The sequence below is a fragment of the Phallusia mammillata genome, chromosome 4, assembly GCF_965637545.1.
Source record: "Phallusia mammillata chromosome 4, kaPhaMamm4.hap1.1, whole genome shotgun sequence".
Classification (NCBI taxonomy): Eukaryota; Metazoa; Chordata; class Ascidiacea; order Phlebobranchia; family Ascidiidae; genus Phallusia; species Phallusia mammillata.
This window is the reverse complement of record NC_137255.1, coordinates 10,033,156-10,050,839: the sequence shown is the minus strand read 5'-3', so window position 1 is coordinate 10,050,839 and position 17,684 is coordinate 10,033,156. Positions and strand designations below refer to the sequence as shown.

At 35.2% G+C, this 17,684-nt stretch overlaps 2 protein-coding genes across 2 annotated transcripts; both read left to right on the top strand.

Annotated features, from left to right (window-relative positions):
- Positions 1–422: 422 nt before the first annotated feature.
- On the top strand, positions 423–4,222 carry LOC145222773 (ubiquitin carboxyl-terminal hydrolase 36-like). The gene has a single exon (XM_080088973.1). The coding sequence runs from the start codon at positions 525–527 to the stop codon at positions 2,943–2,945; it is 2,421 nt and encodes an 806-aa protein (XP_079945099.1). The 5' UTR covers positions 423–524; the 3' UTR covers positions 2,946–4,222.
- A 39-nt stretch (positions 4,223–4,261) lies between these two features.
- Positions 4,262–17,204, top strand: LOC145222775 (putative pre-mRNA-splicing factor ATP-dependent RNA helicase PRP1). The gene is made up of 15 exons (XM_080088976.1): positions 4,262–4,360; positions 5,625–5,709; positions 6,218–6,388; positions 7,382–7,545; positions 9,590–9,785; positions 10,624–10,842; positions 11,668–11,835; positions 12,155–12,241; positions 12,654–12,803; positions 13,028–13,136; positions 13,747–13,938; positions 14,601–14,723; positions 15,629–15,819; positions 16,086–16,255; positions 16,811–17,204. The coding sequence occupies exons 1-15, from the start codon at positions 4,272–4,274 to the stop codon at positions 16,929–16,931; spliced, it is 2,235 nt and encodes a 744-aa protein (XP_079945102.1). The 5' UTR covers positions 4,262–4,271; the 3' UTR covers positions 16,932–17,204.
- Positions 17,205–17,684: the final 480 nt, after the last annotated feature.

The following is a 17,684-nucleotide window of genomic DNA, read 5'->3' as shown; positions in this document are numbered from 1 at the left end:
TTGATCAGGTTTGTGTTCTTAAAAGAAAAGCAAGACACTTTATGTAAGGCTTAAGGAAAAGCATGGCTATAATACCATTGTTGTTGGGACTTTCTATTCAAATTAACTGATGTTTTGGTGTCCTTTTTCTATGTTGTCACTTGTCACCTGGCTTATGCTTTTTCTTTGTAAAGAATTTAAGTTTTAATCATATATAATAGCATACTAATAACTGTTTTGTGATAACCATCAGTTGATGGCATTTTTAAGCTTGTCAACATTTATTAAAGCGACTTGTGCAACCTTTTTTTAAAAACAATAAAAACAAGTAAAACTGTTACTGTTTGGTATGGAATTTTTTTTGTCTATCACAAAATATTGTTTATCAGTGTTCCTGAACCTAAAGACTGTGTTACTAATTTAAACTGTTTATTTTGTAGTGAATATGTAAGCTTGAATAAGAAAGGGTTTGCTTAGTTTATATCACTTGTTGCGATTTTGCAGATGAAGATGTAGGCTTTAATGAATCTGTAAGTTTCAGCACTATGACTGTTTCACAACAAGTAGCCTCTGAAGTGCTAAAACCACAACAAAAACCAACTTACAATGGATTCGATCTTGAATCTCATCTCACTTCAACAAGCAAGAAAACAGTGTTGCAAAAAATAGAGTTTGTTGATGCTAAAAAACCTTACAATATGGGAATGAACAAACTGAAAACCAAGTATGTTAATCTCAATCCAACAGCACATATCAAGCCAGCTTTAGTCACTAATGGAATAAAGTTGGCTGCCCGAGAAGTTAGCAACAAAAGTGATGGAATTCCATGTCCTAAAGCGATTTTGTTCTCCCCAGAAAAAATGGACTTACATTGGAAGAAAACTTATCGAATTGGTTCTGGTCTTGTTAATTTGGGAAACACTTGCTTTTTAAATTCAGCACTCCAGTGTCTAAGTTACACACCGCCATTGACCAACTATTTGCTCAATGGTGATCATAGAAGTGTTTGTAAGTCTAACGGCCAATTCTGCATGCTGTGCATGTTGCAGCAGCATATTAGATCTTCATTTGGAAACAGTGGTCAAGCTATCAGGCCCATGTGCATTTTGAAAAACCTTCGCTTAATTGCCAAACATTTGCATTTTGGAAGGCAGGAAGATGCTCATGAGTTTATTCGTTACTCCATTGATGCAATGCAAAAGTCATGCCTCCAAGGGTTTTCTAGCAAACTTGACATTCACACAAAAGCCACGACATTGGTCTACCAGATATTTGGAGGTTATCTGCGAAGTCGGGTTAAATGTCGTCAGTGCAAAGCAGTGTCCGATACTTTTGATCCTTTTCTTGACATCAGTCTGGAAATCAGCAAACAAGGTTGTAACAACTTGCAGCGGTGCTTCGAACATTTTGTGAAGCCTGAAATATTGCATGGTGACAATTCGTATAAATGTCATCGTTGCAAAAACTGTGTACAGGCCAGTAAGACATTTACTATTCATCGTGCACCAAACATACTTACCATACAGTTGAAAAGGTTTTCTTCATTTATGGGAAACAAAATAAATTCTGATGTGTCTTACCCTTTGAAACTCAACATTAATTCATTTATGAGCATCCCACCAAACACTAATCACTGCTATGAACTGTATGCGGTGCTGGTTCATTCAGGGTTTAGTTGCCAATCCGGGCACTATTATGCATATGCCAAGGCCTCAAATAACCAATGGTACTGCTTTAATGATTCTTCAGTGTATCAAGTTAGTGCTAACCAGGCCCTTAACCAACAGGCATACTTACTGTTTTACCACCGTGCAAGGCAGGTAAAATCTCAGGCTAACAATATGCAAAATCACAAGAAGAATCATCAAAGGGAACCAATTTTACATTTGCTTTCTGAGGAAATCTCAAAAAAGCCGAAGGAAAATGGATCTGGTGTCAAGCAGCCCAAGGTAATAATGTCAAATGGAATTTCGGACAAGAAATCCACCCACAGTCAATCTGCTCCAAAACCTGAAGTTACTTGTTACAAACCAGACTACTTCAAACCTGCTTCTGCTAGCAAGATGCCAGGGGTGGATAAGTCCAAGACCAGCCACAGCGAACAAAGACAAGCTGAAAATTCAAAAGCACAGTCAGTTAATGGTTCTAATAACAAAAGCAAAGAAAATCATGCATCCCCTCCTGTTACTGCAAAAACAGCATCGGACAATGGTACACCAAGCAAGCATGCTAAAATTATGACCATTGATGATTGGTTTCAAGCCAAGATTCGCCAAAGGCGTGACAGCGAAGAGAGCTCTTCGTCCAGAAAGTCAGGCAATAAATCACGAATTTCGTTTCATATTAAATCATTCTCCTCCTTACCAAACCATCAAAAGCATTGGCAGAAAATACACAAACCACATCAGGAAAGCAATGCTGGAAAAATTACTGACAATCACTCCTCATCTTCAAATGATAGCCGCAAATCAGATCGTGAACGTGAATTACATGCGCTAAAATTAAAGTTACTGGGAAAGCGAAAAGCACCTGAAGAAAAAGAAGTTGCGAAAGAACTAGTGCCAAAGGAAGAAGTTCCACAGCCAAGCAAGAGCAAAGTGGTCAATTCAACTCAGTATGGCCCTTTACCATCAAAGAAGAAAAAAATAAATGGTGAAAACTCTGTGGGGAAGAAACCCCAGGAACGCACTGGTATACTGAACAAACTTTTGCAGCAGTCATCAAGCAAAGCATATGGCTCCAAAGTGCAGAGCTGGGATGGTGAAAATTCTGTTGTAGAGGAAGATGCAAAGGAGGACTTTAATGAGCAGAAGCGCTCTTCCTTTGATGACTGGGATCGTGAGATAGACAGAGGAAAGACCAAAAAAGTAAAGAAGCCGAAAAAGTTTTTCCACCATAAAAGTAACACTAATTTGTTTCAAAAGTTTCAACACTTTAAGTTTGACAAACGGTCAAATTCATTGTAATAGGTCTGTTGTATGATTTTGACTTTGTAATTCTTTTCTTTATCATGTAAATGCCCGAAACAAATCAGTAATGCTGTGTCATATACAAGCATGTATTACATAGCTTTTAGTATTTGTTTTCATTGTCCAATTGTGCCAAGTTGTGTTTTGTTAGGTTGACTGTCTAATTTGTATTCATTGCTGGATATGTGTTATTGAATACTAATGGTAATGTTCTTGGTGCTAAACTACTAGCTGACTTTTGAATTTTGTTTTGTGTGTGCAAAAATGTGTGGATTTTATAGTATGCAGCATGTTGTAAGTTTGCCATTACAACACAGAATTTTTTTTAAAACACTCAATGTTGGAATGTTTGAGAAACATGTTTTATTATTTTACACTGCGGTTCTTGGTTACCACTGCATTTGTCTGTGAAAGATGTTACTTTGTAAAACAAATTTTGAAATAATGCTGCCATATTTGTTTTTTCATATCAAACCCGTTTCTGTAAGTTTTTGTTCAGAATCAACATAACACGATCAAATTAAATAGCTACCTTGATTCAGATAATTTGTAGATAATATGACATAAGTTTACTGATGTGGCATTGATAAAAATAGTATTTTTATGTGAGGTAAAGTGGTATGTTTTTATAGCCTGGTGTGGTGTTTTTTGTGCTGTATTGTACTCATTTTTTCTCTGTGCATTAAAGATCATTTTGTTGGATTAATAGATACCGAACAACAGCAAGTCTGCTGACAATTCTTACCCCTACCTTTCTACAGCAGGTCTAAAGCTCACATTATATTGATCTGTATTATAACGGCAGCATATTATAATCTTTAGTAACTTGTAGCACCAATATTTTTGTGTTCATCCAACTACCTTGCAATTTGATACAATTTTTTGTTGTAAGTTTTTTTCTGGTTCACAATCTGATGTCTTGTTGCATTTTGCATTCTTCTCTTCTATTTTTCCCATACAACAACTTATGTAGACTAAGTTGATGTGTAACACAGATTTACTGCAATATAGTAGAAAAACTGCCGCCCATTTGCAATTTGAACTTGTCAACTGACATAATACATGCTACATTTTTTCTTGACATATTGGATGATGGCAAATGTCTTTTGTTGAACAAGTTTATTTTTTTGCTTTTACTGTACAAATGCTTAGTAGACACAAACACTCAACAAAAGTACAAGCTAAATCCTGTAAGATTGCAATGCATTGTGCAATGTTATGGTGTGTCATTTTTCTTTTATTGGTTCGCAATTTGACCATGATTTGTGATTTAGGTTCAACAAGTAGGTTTTGGTTGTCAAGTAGGTAATTTAAGCAAACAAAATGTCTAAGCGGCACCGGCTTGACTTGGGAGACGACCACAAGAAACGACGATCAGATCGTGACAGAGACCGAGACCGTGATGATGACAGGTACTGTTAGATTTTGTCTTTGTATCTAGTTTTTCAAAGTTTTTCATGTAGCAAATATGGTAGGGTTACCAGACGTACAGAATTTCCCAGACATATCCCGAATTCTGGTGTAAAATCTGTGTCCAGAAATAGTTTTCTAAACACTCCTTATGTCCGGAATTTTAGTGTCTAGTAGCTTAACCTACAATAGTTTTCACTATTCTTTTCATTGGGAACTTTATTGAGTTTAGATCACATTTAATTACATTATAACTGTTGTCTGTGCTGATTGCAAAGCACAGTGCACCTTACTGCAGAAATTTATGCAAAACAACCAACTTAAAGGCTAGCTAACAAAACTCTGTTTAAATGACATGATCTTATAAAACTTTCTGTTTGTGATTATAAACTTACTGATTGGGAAACAAAACTGCGCATTTTATCTCTGCGATAGTAATGATATTATAATGAAAATGGCACTGTTTGGGTTGGTAACATGTAACAATATGCCACATATGGATTGTAATTCCACTTTGGTGTCGCCAAAGAAGTTTATTAAAATCTTCTGAAATTTTACTCACCCAGATATGGTAACCCTAATATATATGTAGTAAGCTTAACAGCTAGCTGATATGATGGTATAAATTGCCGTTTTGTGCAAGGTCTTAGTTTAAATTCTATGTTGATGACTTTTGTTAAGGCAAGGTACATTAAATTGACCCATTGAAACCTGATCAGGTGGCCTCAATCTGATTTAATAAATATGATTAACACAGTACTTCTGCAAATAATAAACATGATAAAGTACAGCCCACTGACACCTCTCTCATTTGGCATGCTCTGAAGAGTCAAAATTTAACACTTTTTTTAGTTCCACCAAAACTACAAAGATTTAATATTCAACTATAAACTGGTTTCATTTTACTCTTATATTCTAATTGCTCAACATGCTTTTAGGTTACCTGTTGAGTATGCTTTGCAGAAACCTTGTGTAACTTAGTGATACATGTTGATTAACGTTAAAAAGTTGCTAAATAATGGTGCAATATTTACTTTGAATTGTAAAACGTGTAGCGGCATAAATTCCAAACAGTTTCACATGTTTTGTGCAAGTCTGCATGTGCACCTTACATATATTGGAAGTGCTTATAATGGTTTGCATGCAGTTTTGTTCAGATGAACTCAATAAGCTGATTATACTTTTTGATTTTTTGCACTGTTTGTAGGAAAGTAGTTGACTGCTAATAAAATAGATATAAATGTCTTTTGATTCTAAATCATCCAGGTATTATGATCGTGAAGATAGAAGTGACAGAAAAAGTTCAGTTTCCAAGTCACTGTCTTCTGGAAAATTAGTCAATCCGACTCAGGTTAGTTTTGAATGTGACCCAAAATCAAAAAGCTACAGTGTTTAATAATTGAAATGTACCAAATAGAAAATTTGTTATGTGAAATTCAAAAAGATTGTATGTTTGAAATTTCAATTTAGGAGCCAACTGCAAAACTTTTGTAAATTCTGCCTTGTGTTATTTTGTGCAACTTAGGGAAAAGATTATGATTTCATTTATTTTAAGACTCATTACTGATAGTATATATAAGACTGTAATTATTTAGAAGTCAGTTTTAATGTAATATTAAGTTTAATTAAGCACTTTAAATCAATGGTTCTCGAAGTTGGTGTCATGGAAAAAAGTAACCAACATGTGACATTCTATTGACCTCGATCATTGTGTAGATTTTATTCATAAAATGGATTTGTTGAGAGTTTTAGTCATTAAGGAATACAATTATAAATTCCCACATTTCAACAGCTGTGGATGGAAATGTAATTTTAAATTAACAAATCAAAAATCATGTAAATTACTTGACCTTTTTTAGGTGCCAACTAACCCTTTGACTGGATTGCCATTTACGCAAAAATACTATGACATCTTAAAGAAGCGACTTGGTCTTCCTGTGTGGGAGTACAAAGAAAAGTTTGTAACCTTGCTTGCAAAACATCAGACTCTTGTGCTTGTTGGTGAAACTGGATCTGGAAAAACTACCCAGGTTTGTTGCAGCAACATTTTTGGGTTTCTATGCCCCATTTGGCAATGTGTCCGTTGGTCAAGCTGCATTTGTGTATCTGTACATAGTTAGTTATAACGCTGTAACCGATTATGCCATAGCTCCGTTTGCAGTTGATCTTGCTACTGTGCTACCATATGCACCAGTTTAAAGCTGAGTGACAGTGTATTTTTGTGCAAAAGTAAGCCCACAAGCTTTTAGTTTAAGTATATGTATACATATGTATGTACATACACATATTATCAAACTCTGATTTAAACACCTACAGCAATGCTCTGTTGTTGAACAAAATCGTAATCTGAGTGTCAACAAAAATAATTAAGATTACTGAACAGTAAGAAGTTACTGCATGTCATTGTTTCATAATTATGAAACATGCTTAAACAATTCGTTATACCTTTACCACAGCATTGCTTTTTTTTATGGGTCCCCTTCCCTGAATGGGACACATAATGTTTTTGTCTATATATATATTTTTTTCTTTTTTTCCATCTAACGCGGATTTGTTCCCAAGCTTTGGTCAAGAAAGAATGGTTCAAACTTTTTCAAATTTACACACATTATGGATATTGGTCTAAAGATGGTCCATGTGAATTTTGACCCCGTTTAATCCCTCGGTTCACCCACAGCCCCCCCCCCAAAACGTGAAATTTTTAAAACGGCTATACTTGCTAAAGTACTTCATTTAGGGGTTATATGCTTTGTTGTTTGGTGCAATATAAGGTATTTCAAAGAATTTTGTACCTTAATAAAAGATTTACCCATTTTCACCTCTTAAACCCCAAAATATTCGTTTCTGTCGCTGGTTTGTTAAATGCGTTTGCTCAAGTAAGAGTGCTTTAAATTTATTCAAATTTGTGCAGATATTAGTTATTGTTAGTATGGCCACTACACACAGAGACGTTATTGCTTGTTAACTTGTTGTTTGTTTATAATCTTAAATATTACTAAAAATATGTGATGTTTTTCTCACAGATCCCACAATGGTGTGTCGATTACATTCGGACTAATACTCCAGTCAACAGTCGTAAATGCGTTGCGTGCACTCAACCACGTCGTGTGGCTGCCATGAGTGTTGCACAGCGTGTTGCTGAAGAAATGGATGTTATGCTTGGGCAAGAAGTTGGCTACACTATTAGGTGACAATCACGACATAAAAACTTTGTGGAACGTAGTTAGTGTGTTTGGAAATTAACATTTTGTCCTTTTGACATTTTAAGGCAAAAATGTCCAGACATTGATTTTTTTCTAGTACTGTATTTATGACCTATCTCTTTGAGATAGATTTTTTGGGCCTTCAACATGTAATGGGTCCAAAAGATGGCTTAGTTGTGTAAAAATAAACTTGTTTTTGTCAAAAAAATAGTTAATTTTGCCCTCTTGGGTGCTGTTTTAAAGGTTTTGGGGCACTTGTTTTTATGGGTCCCCTTCCCTGAAGGGGACACATATTGTTTTTGTCCGTATTTTTTTTTCTTTTTTTCTTTTTTCTTTTTTTCTTTTTTTCTTTTTTCTGTCTAACGCTGGCTTGTGAGACCCGTTTGGTCAAGAAAAAGTGCTTGAAATTTATTGAAATTTGGCCATATGTTAGATATTAATCCAAACTTGGTCCACCTGAAGTTTGACCCCAAATTACCCAGCGGTTCACCCACAGGCCCCCGAAACATAAAATTTTTAACGCTCGTTTGTAACGCTCGTTTGGTCAAGAAAAAGTGCTTTAAATTTATTGAAATTTGGACACATGTTAGATATTAATCCAAACTTGGTCCACCTGAAGTTTGACCCCGATTGACCCAGCGGTACACCCACAGGCCCCCGAAACGTACATTTTTTAACGCTCGTTTGTAACGCTGGTTTGGTAAAGAAAAAGTACTTCAAATTTATTCAAATTTGGACATATCTTAGTTATCAATCTGAACTTGATTCTCTAGAAGTTTGACCCCGAATGACCCAGCGGTTCACCCACAGGCCCCCGAAACGTAAATGTGTCTAACGCTCGTTTGGTCAAGAAAGACACTGTAGGCAGAAGTACCACGAGAGTAACTCACTGGTTTACGATAGCGGGAGGGCTCAGCTTGACGTCGGACAGACGTTTTATGAGACGTCGTTTCAGTGATTAGAAATCAGCTGTTGTGCACAGCAATGCTATTTCATTTTATTAAGTTATCACTCACGTTTTTAGTTTTGGCGAAGGTTTTACACCTATGACGTGATTTAAACCTAATAACCGTGCTTCGGTTTTGTATATGTCAAGCAAAACTTTGTTAATTGAAGTAAAGATGAAAAAGTTAACTTGACTTTTTTGCCAAATAAATGTTTTTTTAAATGCTCGTTGTCAGGTTGGCCGCCGCATGGTCACGGGTTACTTAAGGTCAACTAGTAGGTATTTCAAACACAGTTCAGACCTTTCTTTCGTCATAACGTAGCGTTTTTTTGACAATCAATTTAGGAGTCAATACTCATGTATAAATTAGGCTTAACAGTATTGTTGAACACCAAGGACGGCGTGCTATTGAAAACGGTGTCAAAAGTCAAACAGTCGTTTGGCGTGTGCACACTGAGAGGTTACTACAGGTCAATGGTACTTGTTTTGCAAAACAAAGTTAAATGAAAAACAATTTGTTATGTATACACTTGTAGCAAATTGCTTTTTAATTTAAAGTGTCTGTAACACAACTGTTACAGCTTTCTAAAAAAAAATGTGTTGAAAATCCGACCTTGGACGACAATATCTGGGTCAAAGCAAGATATTAGATTAAAGTATTTGTTACGTTTTTAATGTTTTTGTAATTACATGACAATAAGAGTGCAAAAAGAGTACGAACAATTTTTTTTGTTGGGTTAATGCTTTCTAAAAATTTGTCCTTAAGAATCTAAAAATCACCGCAACATTTGTTTACTGTAAATCCGCACCAACGCGCGTGTGGGGACCCATTTGTTTTTGTTTACAAAAACAATCATATGTGTAGATCAAATGATGTGTATAGTAAATTGGTAAATATCGTATAGAATATATAAAATGGAAGTATATCAGAAAGCCACTCTTCTAGTTATAATTGTTGATTTCAGTAGAAGCATAAATAAAAACAAAAATACTTACTTTACTTGGCACAAACAGGTCAAAAGGAAAACTTAATCGTAATGAAAGCATAATTCGCAGATCATAACGTTTCTACATAACAACAGGTTTGAGGATTGTTCAAGTCAGAAAACTCTTCTCAAGTACATGACAGATGGTATGTTGCTCCGTGAAGCTATGGCTGATCCACTGATGGAAAGATATGATGTGATTTTGCTTGATGAAGCTCACGAAAGAACTCTTGCCACTGATATTTTGCTGGGTGTTATTAAGGAAGTTTGCAAACAACGGCCAGATTTGAAGGTAAATTTTGCCAACTGAAAATTTTGTATCTTCTGAGAAATATATATATATATATATATATATTTCTGTCAATTTTGGAACATATTGAAAAATAGTTTAAAACACTATTGTAATAAGATTTAGGAAGACTGATATGATTTTATTAGGGCTTACACTGATTCTGAATATTGTCGGTAGGTTTAAGTGGGCCAATAACAGATATTCAAAGCTGAAAATTTTTGTAGTAAAATACCCACGTTTGTACCTTTCCAAATGACAAAAAACTTTAGTTGACTGTATGATAGGGTACCAAAAAAATCTCTTATTACATGTCTTTTTCGTTTCAACTCGCCCCTAGAGCGCACTGGACATTTCTTTCTTTATTTGCTCTCAAAACAGCGATTTGTAACGTAAGTTGCCACTAAACTTTCACCTTTCCCAAGCAGTAGTCACGCTTAGTTGCGTTAGATCTATAACAGTGGCTTTGTTTTTTGCCGATTTGCTAGCGAATCACTACTCATGATCGCTACTAAAAGCGTACAATCAGAATTTTTCTGTTTGTTTTTGTTAGAAAATCGGCCTAAATAAAAAATTCGAGACTCTCGAGAAATGAATTTTTAACTTCTCATTTCTCGAGAAATGAAAAAGTCAAGAAATAGAGGAACCCTAGTCTGGACAATCTTAAGGCAAAGCTCCAGTTCCAGTCTAGTTACAAATGTTCTGTTTATCGAACATAATCAGTATAATGTCAAATATCAGTACTGAATTGGCCCAGCCGATATTCAGTTTAGCCTTAATAAGAATAACTTCATCAACTAAAGTATATATTTGTTAAAAAACTATTTTTTTACTGTTACAGATCATTGTGATGAGTGCTACACTTGATGCTGGCAAGTTTCAAACATATTTTAATGACGCTCCTTTACTAACTATTCCTGGACGAACTCACCCTGTTGAAATATTCTACACACAAGAACCAGAGAGAGATTATTTGGAGGCAGCAATAAGAACTGTTGTTCAAATTCATATGTGTGAGGAGGGTGAAGGAGATGTTCTGCTGTTTTTAACGGGTCAAGAAGTAAGTAAACAATAAGTTGTTTTTCATTGGCATTTCCAAAACATGAACTGCCACCTTTTATGTGCTACACTTTTGTCCTGCAAATTTATTTATTTATTTTTAATGAAACTGATTTAGTGAAAGGCATGGAGGTTGTTTTGCTGCAATTGGGGCCACTTAGGGGCAATAAATGCAACCATTTTTGCCCATGTTCTATTCATCAGCAAAGTAATCATAATGCCATCCCATATATATATATATATGTGTGTGTGTGTGTCGTGTGTGTGCATTATCATGGAATTTTTTTACTTAAAAAGCCGACTGCACAAATTAAAATGTGTCAACTGTATAAACAAGTGTAATATATATATTATATATATTAGTGATGGGATGAGTACCCGGTACTCGGCATCGATGGTATCGAACGATTTCAGTGGTATCGATACTCATACTCCGTATCGAAATATTTTGTCTCAGTTTTCGATACCAACGTGCGAAGACCGAAGGCTGATTTACACTTTAAGAATTTGCTTCGCACAGCACAAAATTGGGAAAAAGTTCTGCCAGTTTACGTATATTTTTTCGCTATCGTGTGGAGATTACATTTTTCTGCATGTGTGTGTACACACCTGTATCCCGACCATGCCAGATAAATTAGCCAGTGATATACAGTACAACCCTATACTTATGTACTTGGTAATTGTACTCGGTATCTAAGGTATATACATGTGGTACTCATACTCGGTATCAGTACTCGCTTCAAAACCTGGTATCGTCCCATCACTAATCTATATGTATAAACGTTTGGCATGCGGAAAACATTTTTCAATCTATGTTTTTATGTAGGAAATTGATGAAGCATGTCGTCGGATCAAGCAAGAGGTGGATAACATGGGTCCGGATGTTGGTGATCTTAAAGTCATCCCACTTTATTCTACACTTCCACCAGCTCAACAACAACGAATCTTTGAGAAAGCTCCACCAAACAAAGAAAATGGAGCCATTGGAAGAAAAGTAACAAATAGAAAATAATAACAATAAACCTTCTTAAAGGACAATGCATTTGTCTTTTACTAAACATATTCTTAAACACGTTTAAAAATGCTCTGTTCTGTGTCTTGATCATATTTTAGGAGTTTGTGCCTTTAAAGTCTATACATATGTTGAAATATCTATATATAGTTAAAGCCTGGTCAAACCAAATGAATGTTGCACGTTTAAGTTAAAAGTAAGAAATAGATGATTTGTATCATTTCATTGTTTTTCATGTTTGTTTGCTTGTTTTTGTGTGTTGTCCATTGATGACCTTATTTATCACCACTGTTCTACAAAGGTGGTTGTATCAACTAACATTGCTGAAACATCTCTTACGATTGATGGGATTGTATTTGTCATTGACCCAGGCTTCTCGAAACAAAAGGTAGGTACTAAGATGATGTGTAAAACGCCATTACTTTGGTTTAATCGAGCTTCCAAAGATCATGGCAACTATAAAAAGAAAAATATTGTAGACAGTGGACAATTAAAGTTCTCTGTAAACTTTGGCCATTGAGTTTATGTGTTTTTCTTTGAATTAAAACTCCCCCTTACCCTAAAATCATTGTATAGCTGTACGGATTTGGTAGTCAACTTTATGTGGTTATTTGCTAAGAAATATGAAACATTGTGCAGCAATGAATACATTTTCAAACATAGTCTCTCTCATTCAAACATTTCTTATCATAAGATAAAATAAAAGGTTAAATGAGTAAAATGTAAGCAACTAAATCATCCAATCTGTGCCTAAGATGGGTAATAACTTAAAAACACACTTTTATTTATATGTATTGCAGGTTTACAATCCACGTATCCGTGTGGAATCACTTCTTGTGTCTGCCATTAGTAAAGCAAGTGCCCAACAACGATCAGGTCGTGGTGGAAGAACACGACCTGGAAAATGTTTCCGACTTTACACAGAGAAGGCTTACAAATCTGAAATGCAGGTTGGTTTGTATTCCTGCATGATAGCAGACGATTTTCAGAAGAAAAAACAACAAGCACAGTTGCCTTAATGACTAAAACGCTAGAAAAAGAGTTAAAAGGGATTCACTTTCGAGAAACACGCAATACATTTTCACTGACTTCAAGGCATCCGACTTAATGCATTTGGGATGACAGATCAAATTTCTCGAAAGAAACCTTTAATTTTGACTGTTTTATTTTTAAGGAAAATACCTATCCTGAAATTCTTCGTTCTAATCTTGGCTCAGTTGTTCTCCATCTCAAGAAACTTGGCATTGACGATCTTGTTCACTTTGATTTCATGGATCCACCAGGTACAAAATCAACATTTTTATTTTTTAAATTGTGGCAACATTTTTCGTAGCTGAGCAGAACAGATTTTTAAATTAATGCCAAATTTTTCGAAAATATCTGGACTAAAATGTTTTTTTGTGATCTGTTTACAGAATTCTGTTTTTTTTTTGTAAAATTTAACGAAGAATGTTACCCTCACTTTTTCTCTGGCTTAAAAAAATGCAGTTAGAAACATGTGTTTTGCATCCCGATTAATAAGAATATTAACAAAATTAACAAATTTTTTCGCTAAATTTGGGCAAAGTTTGTTACGTTTTGAGACCACTGCTAAGTTATGTTATTGTGTTCACTGGGAAAAAAAATATTGCAACCACTTGCATTAGTTTGATTAGGATGTGTCTTACAATACATCTTTGTGTTGAACATATTTCCGGACAAGGCAGAATAACCATTTTGCTTGTACAATAAAACAATCCCTTTGTGATTCCTGTGTGTGAGTTTAATTAACATGTGTTTTGCATCCCGATTAATAAGAATATTAACAAAATTTTCTAAATTTAGCGGTCCAAGCACATGCATCTTTACTACAGCATTACTACTTAAGTTTAAATCTGTGTTTATTACTGACAGCCCCCGAAACGTTAATGCGAGCATTGGAACTTCTCAATTACCTCGCTGCCCTGAATGATGATGGAGATTTGACAGAACTTGGTGCAATTATGGCTGAATTTCCTCTCGATCCCCAACTATCAAAAATGCTCGTTGCTAGCTGTGAATACAATTGCTCAAATGAAATTCTAAGCATCACTGCCATGCTGTCGGGTAGATATGATGTTTTTATTTCATTTTATAACTGTATTATTACAGTGTGTTAAAGCATGAATTTTAAGTGATTATGCACAGGATTGTAGGATATTTAGGAAAAGTACATTGCATGACACAGTTTTTATTGAGAACTTTATAAATATTTTATTGAGAACTTTATAAAGCATCGAGCCAATACATAATAAGTTGGAGCCAGTGCACACTGTTTCAGCCTATAAGGTCTCATCAGTGGAGCTGGTGACGAGAGATCGGCCATATGAGCTAATGTAGGCACCTTACGGTCTGATAAAGTGTGATTTTATTTAAATAAGATACTATTTGCATATTTATTACTTAAAGTATATGTATCTTTTTTTTTCTTAAAGTATATGTAAAAAAACAGTGAATGACTTAAAACTCACTAACGTTTACATTTAAGTTTTGCTACGTGTTTTCTATTATGTTTTAACGCCATAAGCATCGTTTTCTTGTCAAAGTTCTGATCTGTAACCAGTCTGAACCTTTAGTAACGAATGTTATATTCTATCACATACTCCCAACAACCAATTTTATATTTAAACTATTGTGTGGTGGTGTAGTATGTGGTGTTAAAATGAATGATTAGTAACGCTGAGGGACTTGGCGTGTCATTCGTGGCTCGTCCCCTCTATTCCTGCCAGTTCCACAGTGCTTTGTGCGACCTGGCGACGCTCGGAAACAAGCGGACGAAGCAAAGATGAAATTTGCTCACATAGATGGCGACCACCTCACCATGCTCAATGTTTATCACGCTTACAAACAAAGTAAGTTGTTGATTTAGTTAGTACAAAGATTATACAATAGCTGTTAGTTTTTGAGTTAGACTTTACTTGAAGCCTATGCACGCTTTAACGATAATTTCTGTTACATGCTGCTGTTTTCCAAGTGAAACTCAAAATAATGGCATATTTTAAAAAAAATTGTACCTATGCCTTAAAGATCCAATCCATCTAACATGTTTAAACATGCTCTGTCATAACCCAAGGTCATTTTTTTTTGTTTTTTTTTTGTTGCAGTCGTACTTAATCCAATATTTAGGAAAGGGCTTCTCTAATTAATAGTGATGGGATGAGTACCCGGTACTCGGTATCGAACGATTTTATGGAAATATTTTGTTTCATTTTTTCGATACCAACGTGCGAGTACCAAAGGCCGGTTTACACCATAAGAATACAGGCAACTTTATGTCAATATTTGCTTCAGACAGCACGGAAGTGGAAAAAAGTTCCGCCAGTTTACGTATGTCTTTTTCGCTATCACGTGGTGATTACATTTTTCGGCATGTGTGTGTGCACGCCTGTACCCCGACCATGTCAGATAAATTAGCCAGTGATATACAACTAAGTACAACACTAGAATTAAGTACTCGGTAATCGTACTCGGTATATACATGTGGTGCTCGTACTCGGTACTCGCTTCAAAACCTGGTATCGTCCCATCACTACTAATCAAACTGGTTAGTAGCGCCTATGCACCAAAGTCTTACCACATTACAAATTATTTGTACCTCAAGTTTTGTCTGAATTAGACGAAGATTCGATTAAGCGAAACCAATTAACGGAGGTTTACTGTAGTTCGAATTTCTGTGTCTTCAAACCCTTACTGAAATTTGTCTACCATTATCAGTGGGATTTATCGTTGCGTAAATCTAACACTATAAGTTGTGTAGATCAGGGCGCAGTGCAGTGGTGCTTCGACAACTACATCAACAACCGCTCGTTGGCGCAGTGTGACAATGTTCGCACGCAGTTGGCACGGATTATGGACAGATTTGCTTTGCCACGTCGCAGCACTGAATTTACCAGCCGTGATTATTACGTCAATATTCGAAAGGCATTGGTTGCCGGTTTCTTCATGCAGGTATTTGCATTTGCTGTATAAGTTCTTCGATTTTACACTTAAATGCTTGTTTTTTTGTTTTGTATCTCAACAATAGGGTGGTTGTGTTGGTTTGAGATGAACGTCACACTTAGTTTATTTTTGTACTACTTTATTTTTATATTTCTATAAATGGCTGTGTTTGTCAATGGTGAAAGTTTCACTCCTTTTCTTTGTAAAAATTCAAATATGCATTTTTTTCACTTGTAAACAAAGTAACATGAACCCAACATGAATTGTGTTGTTAGGTTGCACATTTGGAGCGTACAGGTCATTACTTGACAGTAAAGGACAACCAGGTGGTTCAACTTCACCCTTCAACTTGTCTTGATCACAAACCTGAATGGGTTCTCTACAATGAGTTTGTACTGACTACCAAGAATTACATCAGGACATGCACTGATATTAAACCAGAGTGGTAAGATTTTTTTTCATGTATTTGGTGAGATGATTCATCTGATTGTAGCTCAGTTGGTAAAGCCGAGTCCCAGAAAAAATCGTTTGAATCACATTGCAGGCTAAAAAAATTCTGACCTTTTCCTTACCCAATGGGAATGCTTTGTAGACCAGATTCGTTCTAGCATACCATGATTTACAAATGAGTGTGTCGTAATCACTGGTCTGCATGAAAGCTTCAGGGCTGATCCCAGTGTGTGTGTATTTTTAGACTGAGGTACAATTTTAAAAAGAAAACAGTCCATTTTGGACTTTAAAAAGAAAACAGTCCATTTTGGGCATATGTTCAAAAGTTTTTTTTGGGAAATTATTATCTTAGGTTGTTCATTATTCATAAGTCAGGTTTGGTGACCACTAAACAAAATAGCTGTCATATAGATCACACATACAATTTTGCATTATTCCAGCCCTTTCCTTAAGTCCCATTACTATTTCAACATAATCATAGTTACTTAAAATTGTTTGGATGTCTTCATAAACTTAGATGCAGAATCTAAATTTTTTGTTAAATTTTTAGGCTTGTCAAAATTGCCCCTCAATACTACAATATGTCAAATTTTCCACAATGTGAGGCAAAGCGACAACTGGAACGGCTTGTAGCAAAACTGCAAGCACGAGAGAGGGCAGAAACTGCTTGATTTGATTCATTCATCAGGAAATGCCATTTCTTTGTTGCTAATTTGTTGGACTTTTCCACTGGTTGTAAATGTTCTGCTGAATTTGGGAAAAGCTTGTTATGTTTTGAGACCACTGCTAAGTTATGTTATTGTGTTCACTGGGAAAAAAATATTGCAACCACTTGCATTAGTTTGATTAGGATGTGTCTTACAATACTACATCTTTGTGTTGAACATATTTCTGGACAATGCAGAATAACATTTTGCTTGTACAATAAAACAATCTCTTTGTGATTCCTGTGTGTGAGATTAATTAGCCTATAAAGGTTTAACCTCAAGTCCATTTTGGAAAACATAGTGTAAGATTACAGATTTGGGAGTTTTACAAAACAAATTAGCTGCAGAGTTAAAGCTTTATATAGTTAACTTGTTATATATCAAGTAATCCATCATATAAATTTGTAATTCTTATCCTTGTTTTTATGAAAAACATTTTTTTAGTATTTGGTTTCAGTTCACCCAATGCCTTTTAAATCAAACTTTCTGTTCGTTTGTTGCATAATCTTACTCAAATTATTTTACCTTAGCCAAAAACTGTACTTATCATATTCTAATGATTAACTTTTGTATCTAAAGTTTCTTCAAGACCATGACAGTTTTTTCATTGAATAAAGGTCAAAACTGGTTTGAAAATGTAAATAGATTTATTTGTGTTATGTTATAACTTTCAAGAAATGAGAAAAAGCAACAAAGTCTTCGCCATGAACTTAAACC